We start from the raw sequence: 22,414 nt of genomic DNA on the forward strand, positions 1-22,414 counted from the left end.
AGTTTTCAAGAACTTGCTCATAAAATACTCTGGACCCAACTCCTTTTTCGGAGCTAGTTAATTGAACATTAAAAAAAATGGCTTTCCACAGGGAGATCAGCTCGGAGCTTTGTGACCACCTAGAGGGGTAGGATTGGGAGGGTGGGAGAGAGATGCAAGCGGGAGGAGATATGAGGATATATGTTTATGTATAGCTGATTCACTTTGTTATACAGCAGAAACTAACACATCCTTGTAAAGCAATTATACTCCAATAAAGATGTTAAAAAAAATGGCTTTCACGAATATCAGTCTATTACAGCTTTCTAATTCTTATTGAATCCATTTTCCTTGAATTTCATTGGCTTCTAAGAATTTGTTGTCATAGAGCTATAAGACATATTTTTATAATTAAAAATTTGTTTACATCTGTGCTTGTATTGCCAAGTGGTTTGTGTTTCTCTCTTTTCAGTTAAATCAGTAGTTTCATATTTTAATGCTATTTGTATAGATGAGATACTGCATTTATTAATCAATTTATTTATCAATTCTGCTGTTTTTTTTTCTTGCCACCTTACTTAATTTCTGCTTTTATTTGCTGCTTCCTTATACTTCTCTAAGATTTATTTTTTTTTTTTTTGCGGTACGCGGGCCTCTCACTGTTGTGGCCTCTCCCGTTGCGGAGCACAGGCTCCGGACATGCAGGCTCAGCGGCCCTGGCTCACGGGCCTAGCCGCTCCGCGGCATGTGGGATCTTCCCGGACCGGGGCACGAACCCGTGTCCCCTGCATTGGCAGGTGGACTCTCAACCACTGTGCCACCTGGGAAGCCCTAAGATTTATTTTTAATGTGTTTTCTACTACCTATTTGGCATTAGTATTATTTAAAAATCATTATGGTCAAAGACTTTGTAAGTTAGCTTTTCTTTTCAACAAAATTATTCTTTTTGGATTTATCAAAAAGATACATATTTTTAAAATAAAAAAATTGCAAGAACCAGGCTCGGTAAACCCATTTTCAACAGGTAATAGAAAAAAAATAAGAAAGGAAACACCAGTGTTGTTGGGGTTTGAGATGCACCATGCAGGCATTAGGCTAGGGGTTGCTTGCTCTTTATTAAGGTTATAGTTTGCATCTAGGAAATATTTCACAAAATTAAATCATGAGATCCAAATACACTCAGGGTTTTAACTAAATCAATGCAATTATTACTAATATTGCCTTGTTTGAGACAACTGTGACGTTATCGCAATAGGGAACATCCATCTCGTTTCCTCCAGGCTTATGCTTACATTCTTCAGCCTCCTGTAAGGACTAAATAAATACGTGAATGCTAGGCTTCACATCTGCTCCTTTGACTTTCACATATTTCTCAACAAGAAACACAATAGGAGTCTATTCTTCCTTGATTAAGTGGAATTACAATTGCAAAAATTAAAATCCAATGATCAATTTTAGTTTTAAACATTAGAAGAAGTAAAAAAAAGAAAAAAGATGTTAATATCAATAATGAATTTGGAAAGAATTCTTTAAAACACAACTGAGGGCAAGTTATTTTGGAAATATCTGTATTTTATTCTTACATATATATTTCTGCATAAAAGGTGTTCCCTCTCTCTGGGGCAGGGAGGTGAAGGCGGATTCCACTGGTTTCTTTCAGGCTTCCTCTCCTGCATTACCAATGCCCAGGGGTAATGAGTCTTCATTGGTGGCTACATCCTGCTCTTCCGTTTAGACTTAAATCTCATTCCAATTTAGGCTTCTCTTTCTCTTCTTCCATACCTAGAAATACAGGCAAAGTTCTTTATTTGGACATCAGATTAAACTAGGAGCAGGTTTGCCAAAGCTGCTTTAAAAGAACTCGCATCTCTCCACACTTCTCCCCACCCACCCTGCATGCCCATCCCTTTTCTCCTCGTTAAGAAGAAAAGTCATTTACAACTTTCTCCAGAAACTTCCTCAGTGACCTCCCTCCCTACCCTTCTCCCCAAATCAGGACATAACTTCTCTGAGACACACCCAGCTCTTAAGGCCTCTGGGAGTGAGGGACGCAAGTTAGTTCTTGACTCGTTGAGTTTGCACAGAAATCCCAACCGGACTGCCTTGTAACCAGCTTCTAGCAACAGGAGGTGTGGAGCTGATGAGTTTCAAAGAGCCCTCATTTATTTTTATTTTACTCCTGTCCCTTCCCAAGGCAAGGACTCTGGATTTTCAAAAGCAAATCATTTTTGTTTATTGTTTTGTTTTGTTTTTAAGGCCCATAGAGAGCTTATTAGCCACAAGAACTATTTATTTCCAGACCCACGTGTACTTAAACTCAAGTTCTCCCTCTGTTCTACCCAGGCCTGGTAGAACTATGTTTTTCTTCCTGAAAGACTCATACGTACCGGACCGGTAAGACCTTGCCTGTTGTCTGTAATGAATAGTTAGTGATATTTCATTTTCCTGGAGATGAAAATATTTAAGTCATTCTCATAAATTAAAGTTAAATCTGGCAAATGCTCCCCACTTCTTTTTTCTTTTGCTTCTACTTAAACACCCTTCTCCTAACACCAAATTCTCAGAGCCTTTTGCTGGAATAAAAGAACCCCAGATACTGCATTGCAGGTTTTGTTGGTATTCTCTTATAAGTTGCAAATTCTCTGAAGGTAGAGCCCTTAACTGTTTTGTTCCTGATTATATCCCAAGCACCTAACACAGTGTCTGTCTGAGAGCAGGAGTTCAATTAATCTTTATGGAATAAATTAATAAACGGTGAACATAGAGAAGGCCATAGAGAACTAGTGGTAAAGCAGTAGAATGAAACATGGAGGGTCGTCACGATAGGGCTTAGAGTAGGAGAGACACCCCCGCGCCTTCCCCCAGCTCCCAGCTCCTAGCACCATGTGTTTGTGTGATCAGGGTGGTAGCAGCGGAGCGCGGGTAACATTCTCAGAACAGGTGTCCTTAGACAGTCTTTTAGGTTTGGTTTTCATGACTAAGGAACTGGCAGAGATCTATAACACTTTTTCCAAAGTACTTCTCAGAAATCATGTTAAGGAAAACTTCAAATTGAAGAGTAAGGACGTCTGAAGGGAGGAGGAATAGGGTTGAGGGGGAGAAGGCAGGACATGGCTTAGTTGTTGGGTAACCAAGGCAAAGGCGGAAAAACACAACATAGATTCTGTTCAAACAGCAACACATGACTTGGGTCCCGGCTCCGTCCCATGTTCCCTCTCCTGTGGAGAAGCTAATAACTGCTTGCTTTTCTTTTCAAAGTCTCTTTTCTCCTAAGTGTTCTCCTGCAGATGGGTTGAGTTGGCAGCAATAGTGGAATCTTAAAAAGTGGGGGTGGAGAACAGGGGGTGTTCATTGACCCAGACAGGGAAAATGGCTCCCCACCTACTTTAGTCTGGCAGCTTTGAGGTGGAGGGAAAAAATTAGACAGCTGTAAATAATATTTGGAAGAACCAGAGGTATAATTTCCACACCACTAGCAGAAAGAAACCTGTCACAAAGCTGAGGCACGATGCTCTTTCAGGAACGCAGAGGAAGAGCTGATTGACCCTCAGGGAGTCGGTCACGTGTGGGTCCCCCATGCTGGGAGAGGGGCTGCAGGGCAGCGCTGGAACCCTGGAGGCCTGCGTGGGCCTGTGTGGGACATGAGCTGGATGCGGGGCTGGGGGAGAACAGAGGCGGAGGTTTCTGTCACATGGGCGTGGCTCCGACCTCCTCTTCCTTCTGCTCTTTACCTGCTTTCTCCGCCCTCACCCCAACCTTTCACTTTTGGACACTTGCATTTCTCCTCGTCTGAAATTTGACTTTAATAAGACTGGTCACCCCAGTCGGACACACTGGAATTAGAATAAATTTTTAGCTTAAGCACAGAATATTTCAGCCATTATAGGCTGAACTGTGTCTCCCTCAAATTCATGCGTTGAAGTCCTGATGCCCAGGACCTCAGAATCTGAGAGAAGGCCAAGGGTGTGTCTGCACAACCATGTGCTAAAGAGATGAGGCATGTGAATCATGGGTCCAAGGGACCGTCTCGGGAGAAGCCAGGGAGGACCTGTGGGGGACCTCTCATCTGATGATGTGGGACCCCACGAATTACATGGGAGAATTCTGTACCAGCAGAAACACTGCCAGCCTGGACTGAAAGAGACAGAGACAGGTTGAAATAAAGGAAGAATGAATCTGAAGGTGGCTCAGCGGCTGGCTGCTCCTTGGCCCCCGAGGGCGGCCACCCAGTGCCAAGAGTGCAGGGCCACACCCCCCTTCCTGATGAGACCTGAGGGTATGGCATTCAGCCAAAAAGGATTAGTCTCAAGCCTTAAACTCGGAATTTGTCCTGCTGGCTTTCAAACTTGGTTGAGAACTGTGACCCTTTTCTCCCTATGGTTCTTTTTTTGGGAAAGGGGAATGTATGTTCTATGCCTGTTCCACCACTGGTTTTGGAAGTAGATACATTTCTGTCTGGTTTCACAGGTTCACAACTGGAGAGCAATTTTGCTTCAGGACGAATCATACCCCGGGTCTTAACCCATACCTGATTTAGATGATATTTAAGATGAGATTTTGGACATAAAAGTTGATGCTGGAAATACTTTGGGGGTTGTTGGGAATGTACTTTGCATGAATGAAGGACATGAATTTTGCGGGGCAGAGGTAGAATGTTACGGGCTGAATTGTGTCTCTTCAAACATAACCCCTCTTACCTCAGAATGTGATTGTATTTGGGGATAGGGTCTTTTCCAAGTTAAAATTAGGGTGAGCCCTAATCAAATATGGCTGATGTCTTTACAAAAAGGGGAAATTTGGAGGTAGCCTCATGTATAGGGGAGCATGCCATGTAAACATGAAGACGGTCATCTACAAACCAAGGAGAGAGGCCTGGGACAGATCTCTCCCTCACAGTCCTCAGAAGCAACCAACCCTGCCAACCCCCCGATTTTGGACTTCAGGCCTCCAGAACTGTGGGACATTACATTTCTATTGTTGAAGCTATTTAGTGGTCCTTTGTTGTAGCTTCCCTAGCAAACCAATGTAACATCCACAAAACCACCTTGAGTTACTTTCTTTTCTTTTCTTCCATTTATTTTTTTAAAAAATATTTATTTATTTTGGCTGCGTTGGGTCTTCGTTGCTGTGTGCGGGCTTTCTCTAGTTGTGGCGAGTGGGGGCTACTCTTCATTGCGGTGCATGGGCTTCTCATTGCGGTGGCTTCTCTTGTTGCAGAGCATGAGCTCTAGGTGTGTGGGCTTCAGTAGTTGCAGCACGTGGGCTCAGTAGTTGTGGCGCGTGGGCTCTAGGGCACACAGGCTCAGTAGTTCTGGCTCGTGGGCTCTAGAGTGCAGGCTCGGTAGTTGCGGCTCACGGGCTTATTTGCTCCGTGGCATGTGGGATCTTCCTGGACCAGGGCTCAAACCTGTGTCCCCTGCATTGGCAGGCGGATTCTTAACCGCTGCACCACCAGGGAAGTCTGAGTTACTTTCTTTTAAAAAGAGCAAATGCTTCATTGTTAATTTAGCCTATTTTAAGGGCTTTTTGTTCATAGTTCCTATCAGGCTGATCTGTTTTGTTATTTTATAAGCTAGATCCATGATTCTGAGTAAAATTTCTGAGCTCTCATGTGTCTGGGTTTCCAATGGTGATGTTTTACTAGAAATAACAGAGGATTGAACATCAGTCAGAAGGTGTTGACTTTGCAACCACTTATTTTGGTGGGTCACTTATTGCTGGGCCTCAGCTGCCTCTTAGTAAAAAGAAAAATTGGCATAGATGGTTTCTAATCTAATTTTTGATTCTAAGATTCTGTAATAATGTGATTTTTTATTTTGAAGTTGAAGCCAACATAACCAAAGGAAGGAAACTGAGCCATTAAAAATCTGTAAAGATGGATCCAAGGAAGGGGGCTCAAATGTGGTATTCCTGCTCCTTGGGGGGTTTTATTTGGGGTGTAATAAATGTACTCAGGATTGTAATACTGTACTTGATTGTAATCAGTTCCTTCTAATACACACACACACACACACACACATGCACATACAGAAACAACTGCTTTTAATCAACAGTTTCAAACTCAACTACCTACAGAACCAAGCCACTGTAAGGGAGCAAAATGGCCTGGTGAGAACTAGGGAAAATTAAAGGGCCATCTAATGGGGGCAACTGATACTCAGTTCTAATCCATTGTTGCCAGAAGAGGATAGTGGGCTTGGTGTTGCCAGATGTTAAAATACTTGATTAGCTGAGAAATCCGGCCTCTATGTGAAATCTCCCAATTTTTAAATGTTGGTTCAAGGGGTTTCCCTGGTGGTGCAGTGGCTGAGAATCTGCCTGCTAACGCAGGGGACACGGGTTCGAGCCCTGGTCTGGGAAGATCCCACATGCCGCGGAGCAACTAGGCCCGTGAGCCGCAACTACTGAGTCTGCGCGTCTGGAGCCTGTGCCCCGCAACAAGAGAGGCCGCGATAGTGAGAGGCCCGCACACCACAATGAAGAGTGGCCCCCGCTTGCCGCAACTAGAGAAAGCCATCGCACAGAAAGACCCAACACAGCCAAAAATAAATAAATAAATAGACTTGTGTTAAAAAAAAAAAATGTTGGTTCAAAAACAAAAATCCTATGTAGGCCTAACAAAACTTTTTGGCAGGTAAAATTTGGAGGAGGCCATCAGTTTGCAATCACTCTCATAAACAAAAAAAATGCACTTGACACAAAACATCTGCCTCTGGGGAATTAACTAGATGGTTCCATGTAGATAAAATTAATCTCTACATCTGAAATGAGTTACAAAATGTTAGTCAACTTTAACTCACGTTATTAAGAGAATGGCACAAATTAAATTGGACAGATCATTAAAAACAAACCCAACGAAAACCTTAGCTTCACTATTCATTTTTAATGTCTAACTTAAACCTGCTAAAAAGCAATATTCTATTAATCTAGACTGGATCTTTTCTCTCCTGGTTTTCAGGCAATCTTCTCTTAGAAGTAGTAGAATAACGGCCAAATGAACGATGGAATCGAGCTAATCAAGGGGAACAGGAGTCATAAGTACTTCCTGCATAACATAGATTGGACACATTAGCTTAAATTTAAATATGGCCTTTCTCCCAAGAAGCTGAGAAAAGTTTGTATTTTGTTTTGAAAATATTTTTGTAAATTAACTAAATATTTTTATAAGTTATCTAATAGAGAAAGATTACAATTCCCATTGAACATAGAAGAAAATTATTAAAAGACTAATTTCTGGTCCCCCAAGCTGTAGCCTGAATTGGTAAAAACATTTAACACTTTTTCTAATAGACCACTGCCTAAAATCAAGCCAGTTACTGAGAAATGAAACCCTCAAATTCCTCTGGGCCATTTAACATTGGCCAACACCTTGATGCATCCAGTCCTAGAAGATCCATGCACAGAACAAGTCCAGTTCAACAACATGCAATGACTGTGTTTTATTTGTCTAATTAGATCAACTTCCTGGCATAGTATTTGGCACAAAGTAGGGTGCTCAATGTTTGTGAATTACCGATCATTTGCAGGTGATGTCTACAATGTTGTGACTGTATCGGAGGCGATACCCAGAGCTCTCTAAAATCCCCAAACCATCTTGCCTTTGGATGTAGTTTCATGCAGCACTCAAATCACTACATATCTGTGCTGTCGTTTTTTCCACCTTCCCATTTTTATGTTATCTGACATACACTTTGGATAAGTTTTGTTTTGCACTGCTGGGGTAAGATTACGTGCCTTGCCAAGATGGAGGCTCTGCCATAAATAGAAACAAAAGGGAAATCAAATCATAGGTTAAGAGAGTTTTTGGAGCAATGAAGTATTACCCTTTACTGCCCGTCCCTCTTTGCCACCTTCAAGTCTTGAATGTGACAGTCACTGCTTCATCACACTTGCCAGAGGTATTCTGTGCTGCTGAGAGTTCTGGCAGAGTGGTGGCAAGCCCTCTTGCAAGCTGCTGCCCCCACGCGAAGGATGATGTAAGAAGTGGAGATTTGGGTGATTTCTAATGAGACTGTTTGGTTACATTTAATAATTTGTCTATTTCACCCGGGGTCCCTTTAGCTATGGCAGTGTTTTGTTAATCAGAGTGAACTTCCTAAATTTTTTTTTTCTGCTAACACTACATTTCTCCCTATAAAATTTTATAGACATGCTTCTTTTGTCTTAGATTTGGATGTTTTACTAGCTAATATGACAAAGTGAGTAATAAACCTTTCAGGTAACTGCCAGCAGTTATAAAAATGAAACTCTTCATAAGGGATCCTGTGCTACAGTGGAATTTTCCATCCGTCTCTGCACACACTCTTTAAGGCAGCAATTCTTTTGTTTTATGCTCCCCCAAACAATACTTACTTCTCTGTGTATCCCAGATATAGCTGTTCAGAACTTCTCCCAGCAGGTACAAAAAGTTCATTAAGATGGTTGTAGACCCAAAGAAGAGGATTCTGGCTCCTGGGCCAATGTGTTCCAGGAAAGGGTACACCCACATCCCCGTTACATGATGCACCCAACACACCCTGCAGTGGAATCCGAAAGGAGACAGAGACAGGAGTTACTCTCATGTCAGATTTTAAAGCTGCTGATATAACAAATACAGACCCCCTACTACAAACATCCTTCAGCAATGCCAGTCGCCGTTTGCTTCTGATACTTCGCAACATCCCAGGTGTCTGTCAGCTGATAAATGGATAAGCAGAATGTTGTATACACATACAATGGAATAATATTCAGCCATAAAGAGGAACGAAATTTTGATACATGCTACAACATGGATGAACCTTGAAAACTTAATGCTAAGTGAAATAAGCCAGACACAGAAGGACAAATATTATATGACTCTATTTATATAAGATACTAGAATACCTAGAATACTTCATAGAGATGAAATGTATAATAGAGGTTACCAGGGCCTGGGGGAGTGGGGAATAGGGAATGATTGATTATATATGGTACAGAGCTTAAGTTGGGGATAATGATAATATTTTGGGTATAGATAGTGATGATGCTTATAATAACAACGTGAATGGATTCAATGACACTCACTTGTACCCTTATAAATGCTTAAAGTGATAAATATTATGTTCTGCTATGCATATTTTATGACAATAAAACATTTCCATGGGGTGGAAATTAGGAAAAAAATATCTAAAAATTTCCTTGGTGGAGGGAGTCAATAATGAAAGAAAGATTGAGAAACACTGCTGTAGAGGGGAGAGGCACTCATTAAGCCCATCCAGGTCACCTTGACTAACTGTCCAAACTAAAAGATTTTTACCAAAAGAGGAAGCCAAGCTAGTCACAATTAAAAACAAAAACAAAAAAAACTGAAGCATTTGTGAGAATCAACAGAAGTTAAGTTGAACTACCCTAAAGGATTCTGATGCATCATATTTTGTTTGTCCGTATGTTACAGGCAGTTTTATTTTCCTAATCTTGTCCTAATCTTGTCTTGTAAGGAGGTGTTGTGCACCCATCAAAGGGCTTATTAATTTCTATGGAGATAATATGCAATATACCCAAAATGTAATATCAGAGAGCTGTAAATGATTTTGCAAACCAACGTATAAAATTATAATCTGACTCACTGTAAACTGTTTCCTCAATTAGGCAAATTAGGAGTAGTTCTAATTATGAATGCTAGTTATATTTTTACACTTGTTCCTGGCTTTCTACTTTTGTTCTACTTGAACGAAACTTTCCTTTGCAGCTTTTGGTAACGTCTCTGATGCCAGGCCGCTATTCCTCAGAAGTTGTTTGCAATGCACTTTTGGTCTGTATGGAATCATCTTATAATACTGAATAGATATAACAACCATAGCCACATCCCATCTATCTGTAGAGGACTCCTAAATTCATATCTCCAGCCTGATCTCCAGAGTTCCATACTCAATTGTCCACTGCACATCTCCGCTTGGAGGATACATCTCCAAGCTAACGTTTCCATGATGTACTCACCATTCCTGCATCCTAATTCCTGCATATCTGCCCCTCCCTCTGTCATCCAAAAGCAAACATATGTCTCCCACATCCTTCCCTTCTCAAATCAATGACTACTACCTTACTCCAGCAATTGCTTGAGCCAGAAAATATAGGGTCATTTTTGTCATTTTTTCTCAAAATCCACATCCAATCAATCCATCCTTAGATCCTATTGGCCCTACTTTCCAAATATACTCCAAATATCTACTTCTCACCATTGCCACCACTGCCATCTGGGCTCAAACCATTCATCACCTCTCACCGGCACCACTGCAATCTCTTCTTGACTCAGTTTTCTCCTTGCTACAGTTTATATTATAGTCCATTCCCATTGGAGCATCCAGGCTGATCTGAATTAAAGTCAGGTCTTGCCACTACTTTGCTCACAGTAGCTTTTCTCTCTCAACTGAGTATAAGCAAAGTCCCTAGATGGTTCTTCAAGGCCCTGCCTAAGCAGGCTGGGCACTTTTCTGACTTTTCTCTTACTACTCTCCCCCCTCACTCACTCCACTCCAGCCACAGTGACTTCCTGCTCTTCCTTGAGCACACAAAATATGCTGTATTTGTTCCTGTGCCCAGAACATTACTTCTTACTCCCATATCCCCCAGTTTTCCCAGGGCTCCCTTGTGTCTTTTAGGTTTTCCTCTATGTCCTTTGTCAGCAAACCTTTTCTGTAAAGGACCAGTTAGTAAATATTCTCAGTTTTGCAGGCCTTACTGTCCCTGTCACAACTCTCAGCTCTGCCACTGCAGTGTAAAAGCAGCTGTAGACTGTATGTAAACAAATGATATGGTCGTGTTCCAATAAAAATTTATAGACATTGAAATTTGTATTCATATAATTTTCACATGTCTTGAAATATTCATCTTCTTTTGATTTTTTCCAATCATTATATAATGTAAAAACCATTCTTAGCTGGGTCATAAAAGAACAAAAAGAAAACAGACGGTGGGTGGACTGGATATGGCCCACTGACTGTAGTTTGCTGCTCCCTAATTTAAGTAGTTCTTTGTATGATGGCCAACAGGCACATGAAGAGGTGCTCAACATCACTAATCATCAGGGAAATGCAAGTCAAAACCACAATGAGATATCATCTCATACTTGTCCGAATGGCCATCATCAAAAAGACAAGAAATAATAAGTGTTGGTGAAGATGTAACGAAAAGGGAACCGTAATATACGTTCGTGGGAATGTAAGTTGGTGCAGCCACTATGGAAAACAGTATGGCAGTTCCACAAGAAATTAAAAATAGAACTACAATATGATCCAGCAATTCCACTCCTGGAATTATACCTGAAAAAAATGAAAACACTAATTCATAAAGATATATTCACTCCAATGTCCATAGTGGCATTATTTGCAGTAGCCAAGACATGAAAACTCTCTTAAGTGTTCATCAACAGATGAATGGATAAAGATGTGGTATATATACACAATGAAAAATTACTCAGCCATAAAAAAAATGAAATTTTGCCATTGCAACAACATGGGTGGACCTGGAGCGAATTATGCTTAGTGAAATAAATAAGAGAAAGACAAATACTGCATGTTATCACTTATGTGTGAAATCTAAAAAATACAACAAATGAGTTAATATAATAAAACAGAAACAGACTCACAGATACAGAGAATGAACTAGTGGTTACCAGAAGGGAGAAGTGTGAGGGGAGGGGCAAGATAGGTGAAGGGGATTAAGAGGTACAAACCACTAGGTACAAAATAAGCTACAAGGATGTAATGTACAACACAGGGAATATAGCCACTATTTTATAATAATTTTATATGGAGAATAATCTATAAAAATATCAAATCACTATGTCGTACATCTGAAACTAATATGATATTGTAAGTCAACTATAATTCAATTTAAAAAAGTAGTTCTTTTTATTTCACAAAGGACCTTCATGCACATTATCTTACTTAGTCTTCTCAGCAATCCCAGATATAGCATGTCATCCTCATTCTACTGAGGTAAAAATCAGAGTTTATAGAGTATAGTCAGAATATGTCAGAACTGACAATGGAAATGTAAAATTCTCAGGTTAGGGAAGTGGAGCTATTCTGAGTATGTAATCCCCCTTAACTTATTCAAGCACCCTATGAAGTATGATTATCCCCATTTCACAGATAAAGAAACTGAGACTAAAGAACTTGTCTTTAAAAATGGCAAAGCTGGGAAAGGAACGCACACCTGATTTCTTTTCTCCTGCATGGACTTGCTTCATTACATGAGGCATTTAATATTGTCTCCAAAAACAAAGAGAAGGTTTTCTTTTCTTTTCTTTTCTTTTAAGTTGTTTTGACTTAGTAAGTCATCATACCATCTCAGATATAGCAGTCCTGTTATGTGGGGTTTCACCTGGATCGGTGTGAGTGATGCACCCACTTGTCTTAACAGGTTGTGTGCTTTCACAATGTGTTTGCTTGATATAATCAGGGCTCAATTTTCTGCACAAAAATGACTCACGGCCTTGCTCGTCCATTTGTGGAGAGTTCTCAGTTCTTGGTTGACTTTCAACTTCGATCTCATTCTAAGACCTTCTCATCTTAGTGCCCAAACAGCTTATGCTTAAGGTAATGATGTCAATTTAAATTTTAGTCTAAAAAAATTGATAACCATAGTGTGTGTGCATGTGCATACATATATATGCATATGCTATAGTACTACGAGACTTCTGGGGTTGACTATTTTATTAAGTGTACCTCCAATTTCATTCACTTGAATGTGCAATTAAGAATGAAATTTATTGGGCCTCCCTGGTGGCGCAGTGGTTGAGAGTCTGCTTGCCGATGCAGGGGACATGGGTTCGTGCCCCGGTCTGGGAGGATCCCACATGCCGCGGAGCGGCTGGGCCCGTGAGCCATGGCCGCTGAGCCTGCGTGTCCGGAACCTGTGCTCCGCAACGGGAGAGGCTACGACAGTGAGAGGCCCGTGTACCACAAAAAAAAAAAAAAAAAAAGAATGAAATTTATTAATGCCTCCTGTCTGAGTTCTGCTGCACACTAGGGATACAGAAGCAGATGAGGCAAGGGTGATTCTTGTTCTCACGCAGTACAGTCTAACGAGGAATACAGATACTCACAGAGAAAACACAAGTGTAGTAAGAATTAGGGTAAGTGTAGGAGTGTCATGGGGGCACAGGGATCATTCTCTGCTTTTTTGTGAACCACACTTACCATTAGGCTTTCTTTCTCTTGTGTATTCACCTTCCTTTCAAACCAGTTTTTTCACAGCTGATGAATATGCTCAAATGCTTCTCATTCAAACACAATCAAAAAGTTTCCATCAACTTCACAAATACTGCTCATGTCTCCTTCTCTTCAAAGACAAACTTCTCCAGTGAGTCTGCACTCACTGATTCCTGGTCTGTACTCTGCACTCCTCCTCCAACAGCCTGGCTTCTTTTCTTATGCTTCACCGAAACATATCAGCTCTTCGACCTCAATTTCTCCTGTTTTCTTCCTACCTTGTTGGCTGCTCTCCTTGGTTTCCTTTCTAAGTTCACCCTTTACTCCAGCCATTAAACGCTGAAGTTCCTTAAGGATTGGCTTTTAAACACTCTTCTCATATTATGTCTTCTGGGTTGATAAGTTCTTCCATGTTCAATGCTGCATGTCTACCACCTATACAGATATTCCACAGATCTATGTCCTAATCCAGATTTCTCCTCTGTTCCAGAATGGTTGATCAAATAGTCCTCAGAAGATCTCATTTTACACATCTATAATGGTACCTCAAACTCCATACAGCTACAGCCAAAGTCATGCTTTTTTCCAACAAGCTTGGTCCTCCTCTGGTATTCCATTTCATTCAATGGTACTATCATTCATTCAGTTTTGTAACTCAAGCCTGGGGTTCATCTTTGCTGTGTCCATCTCTTTCACCGCATATATATTCAGTCCATTACTTTGTCTTGTTAAGGTCGTCTCACACATCTCTCTAATAAGTCAGTTTTTCCCATCTCCATAAACAACATCTTAATTTGTGTTGTGATCACCTCTGTCTAGAGTAGTGTAATAGCTTCTAGTTTGTCTCTGCATTTACTTTTGCCTCCTTCCAGTTCATTCTCATAACCACCAGAGTGTTTCAAACTAGAAACCTGACACATTATATGCCAGCCTCAAACATGTTATTGGCCTTCCACTGCTCTTTTTCAAAGTCGCTTTTTTTTTTTTTTTTTGCAGTACGCAGGCCTCTCACTGCTGTGGCCTCTCCCGTTGCGGAGCGCAGGCTCCGGACGCGCAGGCTCAGCGGCCATGGCTCACGGGCCCAGCCACTCCGCGGCATGTGGGATCCTCCCAGACCGGGGCACGAACCCGCGTCCCCTGCATTGGCAGGCGGTCTCTCAACCACTGCGCCACCAGGGAAGCCCAAAGACCCCCTATTTTTAATGAAGCCTAGAGTGCCCTTCATAGAGCTGGCTTCTACCTGTCTCATACCCCCACCTCCTACCTTGCTCCTCTTACACTGGCTTTCATTTGGTTCCTGGTTCCTTGAGTTTACCATGTTGCTTCCTGCCATGTGGATTTACACATGCTTCTGTTTCTGCCTATGCTGTTAGTTATCCACCCCTTAGACTCATTAAGTTATATTTCTATTTTATAGCTTAGCTCAACTATTATAACTAACCAGTCATCACATTGGAAAGTTTTCCCTGATCTGCTGGAGTAGGTCAGATTTTATACATTCTTATAGAACCATGAATCTCTTTTATTTTTTAAGCTCTCCTTTTATTAGTACTTAAATTTGAATGATATCTTCATTTGCATAATGGTTCTCCCCTTCTAGCATATCTAAGTTCTGTGAGGTGAGGGACTGAGTCTATTTCTACATATCATTGTATCCTCAGTGCTTACCACAATGCCTGTTACATAGCAGGAGAAGGAATAAATGAATAACGTAGCATTTAAGCTGTGATGTGAAGGATGAGTAACAGTTAGTTGAACAAAGGTGGGAGGCAAGAACTTTCTAGTCAAATGGAACAGTATGTCCAAAGACATGAAAGCAAGGGTGAATTCCCAGATGTTCAAGAAGAAACCATTCTTACTGAAATCAAGGGAGAGGGCATGAGGTGCAGGCAGGTGCCAAACTGTGGGTGGCTTTTTAAGCCATGGTAAGAATTATAGACTCTGTCCTAGTGTGGACAACTGGAAGTCTTTGAAGGGTATTAAATAAATATAAAACAGATCAGATTGACCTGGAAAACAATTGTATCAGAAACGGTGGTGGCCAGGTCTAGAATGGTAGCATTGGGAATGAAAATTAGTTGGTAGATTTAGAGCTATTTAGACCAGTGTCCATCAAAAACTGTAGGTCATAAGCAGTTGCATGCTGTATATATGGTCAGGAGAGCTGGTATCTTTAGGATGTTTCCAGGCTTGTTAGTGGGTGGCTTAAATTCAACCATGGTGGGAGTATTTATACCAAAAACTGCCAAATGCTACATATCTGGCTCTCCTTGCCTCGCCTCCAGAAGAGCTGGTTGTTAAACACTTGCCAGTAACCCACTGGTTACTAGCATTTTAAAAAGCAACAACAGAAGAAAACATAATAGAAAATATCAGAAAGCCTTGCATATAACGATGATAAATTTTTTTTCAGAACTTCAGTTTCACTTGTATGTGTGTGTATGTGTGTGTGTGCGCGCGCGCATGCTGGTTGGGTCATAATGCAAAGGATGTTTCATTTATTTACAGTAAAATTAGTTTGAAAGGCACTGATTTAGGAAATGGAATTAAGAGAACTTGGTGATTGATTGGATTTAGGCAATGAGGGAACTGAGATGAGTTAAGGATTAATCATAGATTCCTGGCTTGATTAACTGGGTGGAGAGTGTTGCCATTTCCTGAGATAGGGAATGCTGTCAGAGAGCTGATTTGGGGGGATGATGAATTCAGTTTGGACACGTTGAGTTTGAGGCATCTGTAAGATATCCAAGTGGAGATATCTTGAAGGCAGTTACGTGGGTTTGGACTGTAGAGAAAGGACTGATGCGGCAATACAGATATTGGGTTCACTGGCAAAAAGATGGTGGTTGAGGCCATCAGAACAGATTAAGGTAGAGTACACAGTATGAAGGAAGTATGTCCATAAGAGAGCCCTGAAAAAGATCAAGATTTAAGGGGTAGTTTGAGGAGGATGAGGTTAAAAAGAAGCTGAAAAAGATGGGCTAGAGACATGGAAGAAAGACAGAAGTGTAGTGTCTTGAAGCCAATGGACAAGTGGTTCCAGGGTAGAGTAGGCATCTATTATCACAGTATCTTTGAGAATTGAGAATAATTAGAAAACTGACTTTCCACCTACAAAGTGGAAGCAAGAAAAATTTCAGATTCCAAGTGGTATGTGTATCACTGAAATCTACTTTGTTTGACTAGGTATAAATGATGAATATTTTTTACAGATCTTTTCGTGTAATTGATATCTAGTCTCATAGCATTGTGGTCAGAAAAGATACTTGATACGATTTCAATTTTCTTAAATCTACCAAGGCTTGATTTGTGACCCAAGGTATGATGTATCCTGGAGAATGTTCCATGAGCACTTGAGAAAAGTGTGTATTCTGTTGTTTTTGGATGGAATGTCCTATAAATATCAATTAAGTCCATCTTGTTTAATGTGTCATTTAAAGCTTGTGTTTCCTTATTTATTTTCATTTTGTATGATCTGTCCATTGGTGAAAGTGGGGTGTTAAAGTCCCCTACTATGATTGTGTTCCTGTCGATTTCCCCTTTTATGGCTGTTAGTATTTGTCTTATGTATTGAGGTGCTCCTATGTTGGGTGCATAAATATTTACAATTGTTATATCTTCTTCTTGGATCGACCCCCTGATCATTATGTAGTGTCCTTCTTTGTCTCTTGTAATAGTCTTTATTTTAAAGTCTATTTTGTCTGATATGAGATAAATAGTAAGTAAAGAAAAATTGCCCTTGTCAAGCTCAATAGCTCTTTCTGTCCCATGGCCAAATTTCATCCTATCATATAGACCATGAATTGCGGTGGTCACTGGAGCCCTTGAGGAGTTGTAGTAAGCGGGAAATATCACCCTTCCCTTTTTTGGCTCTGTCGCCCTTGTTCATCCTAGATAGACACACGTACCTATCTTACCTTTCAGTTCTTAAGATTAGTTTATTTGAAAGAGGATTGAAAAACTGATTTTATTATTTTTTATTATTACTTTTTATTATTCACATTTAGATAAGGAGCTAGGCTATTTGACAGCTGGGCTATTAGCGCAAAAGACACAGGACACAGACTCATATGCAGTAGCAGCTAATAGCTAATGACATTGAATTCTTAGTGACAGGCACGGTGCTCAGTGTTTTACAAGAGCAAATCTTTGGGGAAGGGATTATATTAGTACCATTTTACGGATGAAGACACCAAGGCCCTGAGAGGGTCAATAAGTGGAGAAGCGGAGATACCCACCTGAGTGGTTTCGCTCTTAGCCTGTATGCCAGGCTCCCCTTGTGCTCTGAAGACTAGGATACAATGGATGGGAACAGCTGTTAATGTGCTCGGAACCAAAAGTATGATCCAACTTTGAAATCTCTGTGTAAATTTTTTTCTTTTTTTCCCCACGGAATATAAAAGCAACTCGTGCTCAGTGTAGAAAATGTGTGAGATGTAGAAATTTTACAAGATGTAAGATAAATCAGTTTTGGTGACGTTTTAACACAAGACTGAGTCTCTTATAAAACTCAGAAATCGAATTTTACAATGTCTCCCAAGGGGAGAAAAGCAACTGCAGGGATAAAATGATTAAACACTTCCTTCAGAGAAAGCTCTGACTTACCTCTTAAGAAACAGTCACATCATACGTGCAGTTAGCCTACTGGAATTTACGATTCTGCTTGGCAGGCAATGAGCCTGTGCCCCAAGGTGGGGTTAGACAAAGGATGTGCATCAGCTTCTTGCCCAGTGGATTCTGTGTGTCTCACATGGTACCTCCCACCTGATGCTTCTGAAGGACTTTTCAAGGGTAGTTTGGACCTTTGGCTCAAATGCTGACTTTAGACCTAGTCCTCTCTTTAGATCTAACTGTCTCATTTTAGGGCCAATCTAAAGGCCCCTTGGACATCTCCTGAATATTGATTGCATGGAGACTGGTTCTTGCTACATTTCTGAGAATCTAGAATTCTGAAGTGTTCTGGAGTTCATGTACTCACCAATTTACTCAACAAACATTTCTTGAGTCCCCACTGTGTGCCAGGTGGGAGCAAGCAGCAGTCGGGGTGCAAAGGTGTGCCCTTGAGGAGGAGTGCCAAGTTTCCCACTGAAAAGGCTGTAGGTCCCAGGGAATATGACAAAGGACATTTGTCTAGAAGAGAACAGGGCTCTGAAAACGGGGCTCAAACAATTCTCCTTGGTGATGTGTATGGTGGTGCTAGAGAATTAAAGTGTTAATTCACAGGCAAATACCAGATGGAGGCTTCCCATCTGAAGCAGTGCTGAAACATCCTCTAGCTCAGTTACAGGCATAATTTTAGAAGCTACAGACATAATTATATAATTCTTCATTTACTGCAGGTTTAATAGAGTATTCTTCAAGACAGTCTTTTAAGGTAAAATCATAATTTAAGATTCATCAAAGTCTTTTCCATGTTCTCCTTAGAGCTAGCCCAAATTTATAGAACCTGGGATGTATCTATACATGGAGCAAGGTTTATGGGTGCAGACACATGGGGCCCTGTGCTCAGAAGGGCCTCACAGTTGGCTTAATGCTCTGCTGTCACCATCTTGAAATTCGTAACAATTTTTGAACAAGGGGCTCCACACTTTTGTTTTGCTCTGGACCCCACAAATTATGTAGCGGGTCCTGTTCATGTAGTTGTGCCATTTATACTTCAGACCAACTTCCAGATCGTCCACGTGGTAGTCCGGTCACCTTGGGTATTATTGAACTTCTTGAGCCTTGGTCTCCCCTTTGGTAAAGGATGTAAACAGTACTGCTTCCCTCAGAGGTGTAGTCGTTAGATAGTGTGAAGTTCTTAGCACAGTCAACTTAGGTTAGACAAAAAAGCAAGCAAACCAAATAAATGAGTAAGCTTTCCAATGCTTCTCTTTATGCAGAAATATAGAATATTTTCCCCAACTTCTCATTCACAAAGATGTTTTCAAGGTTACTAGTCCCTCCACCCATCCCTGGGGAAGCAGGCAAATTGTGTGTGCCTCCTAGAATGAATTCCTGTAATGAGGTAATGAGGGGATGTGTTTTCTTCCTGATTCTAAATCACAAATATCAGAGTAATTTATCCACAAAGGCAGGCCAATAAGCTACCTCAGAATATTTTCCCACAGCAAATGTCCGGGCACACGTCTAAACTGGTTTCAAATGATTGGCCTCCTTTGGGTCCCACTTTCTACAGCCTACCTGGTCTTATGGTGATGTTGCCCTGGAGAGAATTCAATTCAAATTTCCCTTAATAAAATTCATGACTGGTTTTTCTTATTAACTTTAATCATTTGGACGGACCTTCTCAAAGAATACAGGTACCAAACATCAAGTTGACACATTTCTGAACACCATAGGGAACATGTGTTCTTTCTGGAGGGAGGTGGGAAGTGTGGTCAGCAAGGGATTGTTATGGCCCAAGCAATCATCAGAATTGGCTGCAGGAATGAGAAAGCCATGCGTTTAAACTACTGCCTCTGGAAAAAGAGGAGGAAGAACACGCTATACCCACAACTGAAAATCATAATTTTCCATATTTTGCCGAAATGATCTCTAGTGTCTCTCTAGCACATTTCATGCACCTCCCTCTCCTAGATTCTTATTTTAGGATTACAAACAATGTTTGGGTTATCCCTGCCACGACTACATCTTCTTTGATCCATGCTCTCTCTAATTGTCAACCTTCTTTAATAAACAGCAACATTTCCAGACATTTCCTGAGCTCCTGCTTTGTGCCAGTGCCCTGTGTCAAGTTATAGTGAGGCCACCTCTGCATTATTTGTCACATTTGTCCTCTGTGTGCTGCTTCTACAGCTGCTAAATGTTTCTTTCATTTTTTTTCATTCAACGAATACATATCAGGGCCTGGATGTGTCAGACATGAATATAGCAGTATGTGAAGTAGATGTGGTCCCTGCCCTTGAGACAGGGTCCCAAGTCTAACAGTAACACAGACATTAGATGACACCTTAGTATTATGCGCGAGGGAGGAGTAATAGAGTCAATTACTATTTTTAAGCTGAGTTGTAGTGTTCATTTTTCAACTTCATTTTAATTTTTGTCCAAATTAAACCATCAAAAGTTCTATAAAGCTGAAGTTAAAAAAGCAGAAACTCTCTGCCCTATCCAACTGCAGCCCTTAGTCTCCTTGCCATGCCCCATCCTGTTCTCCTGAGGAAGCCACATTTCAACAATTTCAGCTGTTTCGTTTATCTTTAGTCCCATGTTTCTTAAAAATACCCATATATTGCTGTTTCTTGACTTATCAATTTTAGATATTATCTTCTGACTTGCTAAGATGAAAGATATGGGTTCTGCTCTGTTACAACCTCTTTTCTCTTTTTTTCCAATTTTTGCCCACCAAATACATTTGTAACATATTTTGGGAAGCTGAATACGTTTTCAATATTTTTTCCTTATGCTTTGGTGTTGTATCTAAAACCCAAATTCCTTGTGTTTTGTTATGGGCGTTGATGGTATTGAGTTTTACATTTAGATTTATGATGCATTTTGAGTTATTTTTTGTGAAAGGTATAAGGTTTGTGTCTACATTCAGTTTTTTTCATAAGGACTTCTAATTGTCTCAGCACAATTTGTTGAAAAGGTATCGTTTCTTCATTGAATTACCTTTGCTCCTTTGTCAAGTATCAGTTGACTAGGTTTCTACCTCTGGGCTCGCTCTCTATTTTGTTTCATTGATCTTTGTGTATATCCTTTCACTAAGACCACAGTGTCTTGATTACTGTAGCTTTATAGTAAGTCTTGACATCAGGTGGTGTCAGTTCTCCAATTTTCTTCTTTTTCAATATTGCATTGGCTATTCTGGGTCTTTTGCCTTTCAACATAAAATTTAGATCCAGTTTTTTATGTCCACAAAATAACTTGCTGGGATCTTAATTGGGCTTGTGTTGAATCTATAGGTCAAGCTGGTAAGAACTGACATCTTAAAAATATTGTGTCTTCCAATCCACGAACACAGACTCTCCCTTTACTTATTTACATCTTTTTTACTTCTTTCACAAGTGTTTTATAGTTTTGCATATAAATCTTGTACATATTTTGTTAGATTTTTATCTATTTCACTATTTTGATGCTAGTGTAAGTGGTATTGTTTTCAATTTCAAATACCAATTATTCATTGCTAGTACACAGGAAATCAATAGACCTTGTATTCAGTGACTAATTAGTTCCAGGAGTTTTTTGTTAATTCTTTTGGATTGTTTACATGGACAATCATGTCATCTGTGAACAAAAACAGTTTTATTCTTTCCCTTAATCTATGTATATTTTTTATCTTCTTTTCTTGTCTTATTGCACTAGCTAGGAATGATGCACTAGGACTTCAGGAATGATTAGAGAGGACATCCTTGACTTGTTCTCAACATTAAAGAGAAAGCATCCAGTTTTTCACCATTAAGTATGATGTTAGCTGTGGGTTTTTTTGATAGATGTTCTTTTTTTTTTTTTTTTTTTGCAGTACGCAGGCCTCTCACTGTTGTGGCCTCTCCCGCCACGGAGCACAGGCTCTGGACGTGCAGGCCCAGCGGCCACGGCTCACGGGCCCAGCCGCTCCGCGGCATGTGGGATCCTCCCAGACCGGGGCACGAACCCGTGTCCCCTGCATCAGCAGGCGGACTCTCAACCACTGCGCCACCAGGGAAGCCCTGATAGATGTTCTTTATCAACCTCAGAAAGTTCTCCTCTATTCATACTTTGCTGAGTTTTCTTTCTTTTTTTTTTTAAGTCATGAGTGGGTGTTGGCCTTTGTCAAATTCTTTTTCTGCATCTATTAATATCATCATACAATTTTTTGTGTTTAGTCTGTTGATGTGGTGGATTACATTAATTGATTTTTCAATGTTGACTGGTCTTGCATACCTGGAATAAATTCCACTTGGTCTTGGTGAATAAAACTTTTTATACACTGTTGGATTAGATTTGCTAATATTTTTGAGAAGTTTTACATCTATATTCAAGAGAGGTATGTGTCTGTAAGTTTCCTTCTTGTAATGTCTTTTTCTAGTATTGATATTGATGGTCTCATAGAATGAGTTAGAGGGTGCTTTCTCTGCTTCTATTTTCTGAAAGAGATTGTAAAGAATTGTTATCATTTCTTCCTTAAACATTTGGTAGAACTCACCAGTAAAACCCTCTGGGCCTGAAGCTTTCTGTTTTGGAAGGTTACTAAAAATTGATTTAATTTCTCTAGTAGACATAGGCCTATTCAGATTGTCTATTTTTCCTCTGTGAGTTTTGGTAAATTGGTCCATTTCATCTAG

At 40.4% G+C, this 22,414-nt stretch overlaps 1 protein-coding gene across 2 annotated transcripts in view; it reads right to left on the reverse strand.

Annotated features, from left to right (window-relative positions):
• Nucleotides 1–1,083: 1,083 nt before the first annotated feature.
• The window catches only part of AIG1 (androgen induced 1), a 234,197-nt gene continuing 212,866 nt past the window's right edge, over nucleotides 1,084–22,414 (reverse strand). Inside the window, exons 5-6 of one of the 2 annotated variants that reach the window (XM_082855613.1) lie at nucleotides 8,332–8,495; nucleotides 1,084–1,761 (exon numbers count right to left, since the gene is read on the reverse strand). In XM_082855613.1, the coding sequence (XP_082711739.1) occupies nucleotides 1,724–1,761; nucleotides 8,332–8,495 (202 nt within the window). In that variant the 3' untranslated portion in view covers nucleotides 1,084–1,723. Of the gene's footprint in view, nucleotides 1,762–7,213; nucleotides 8,496–22,414 lie in introns of those variants that run through there. The other variant, XM_082855612.1, reaches the window with a different exon arrangement.

This window comes from Leucopleurus acutus (genome assembly GCF_964270905.1).
Source record: "Leucopleurus acutus genome assembly, chromosome: 15".
NCBI lineage: Eukaryota > Metazoa > Chordata > Mammalia > Artiodactyla > Delphinidae > Leucopleurus > Leucopleurus acutus.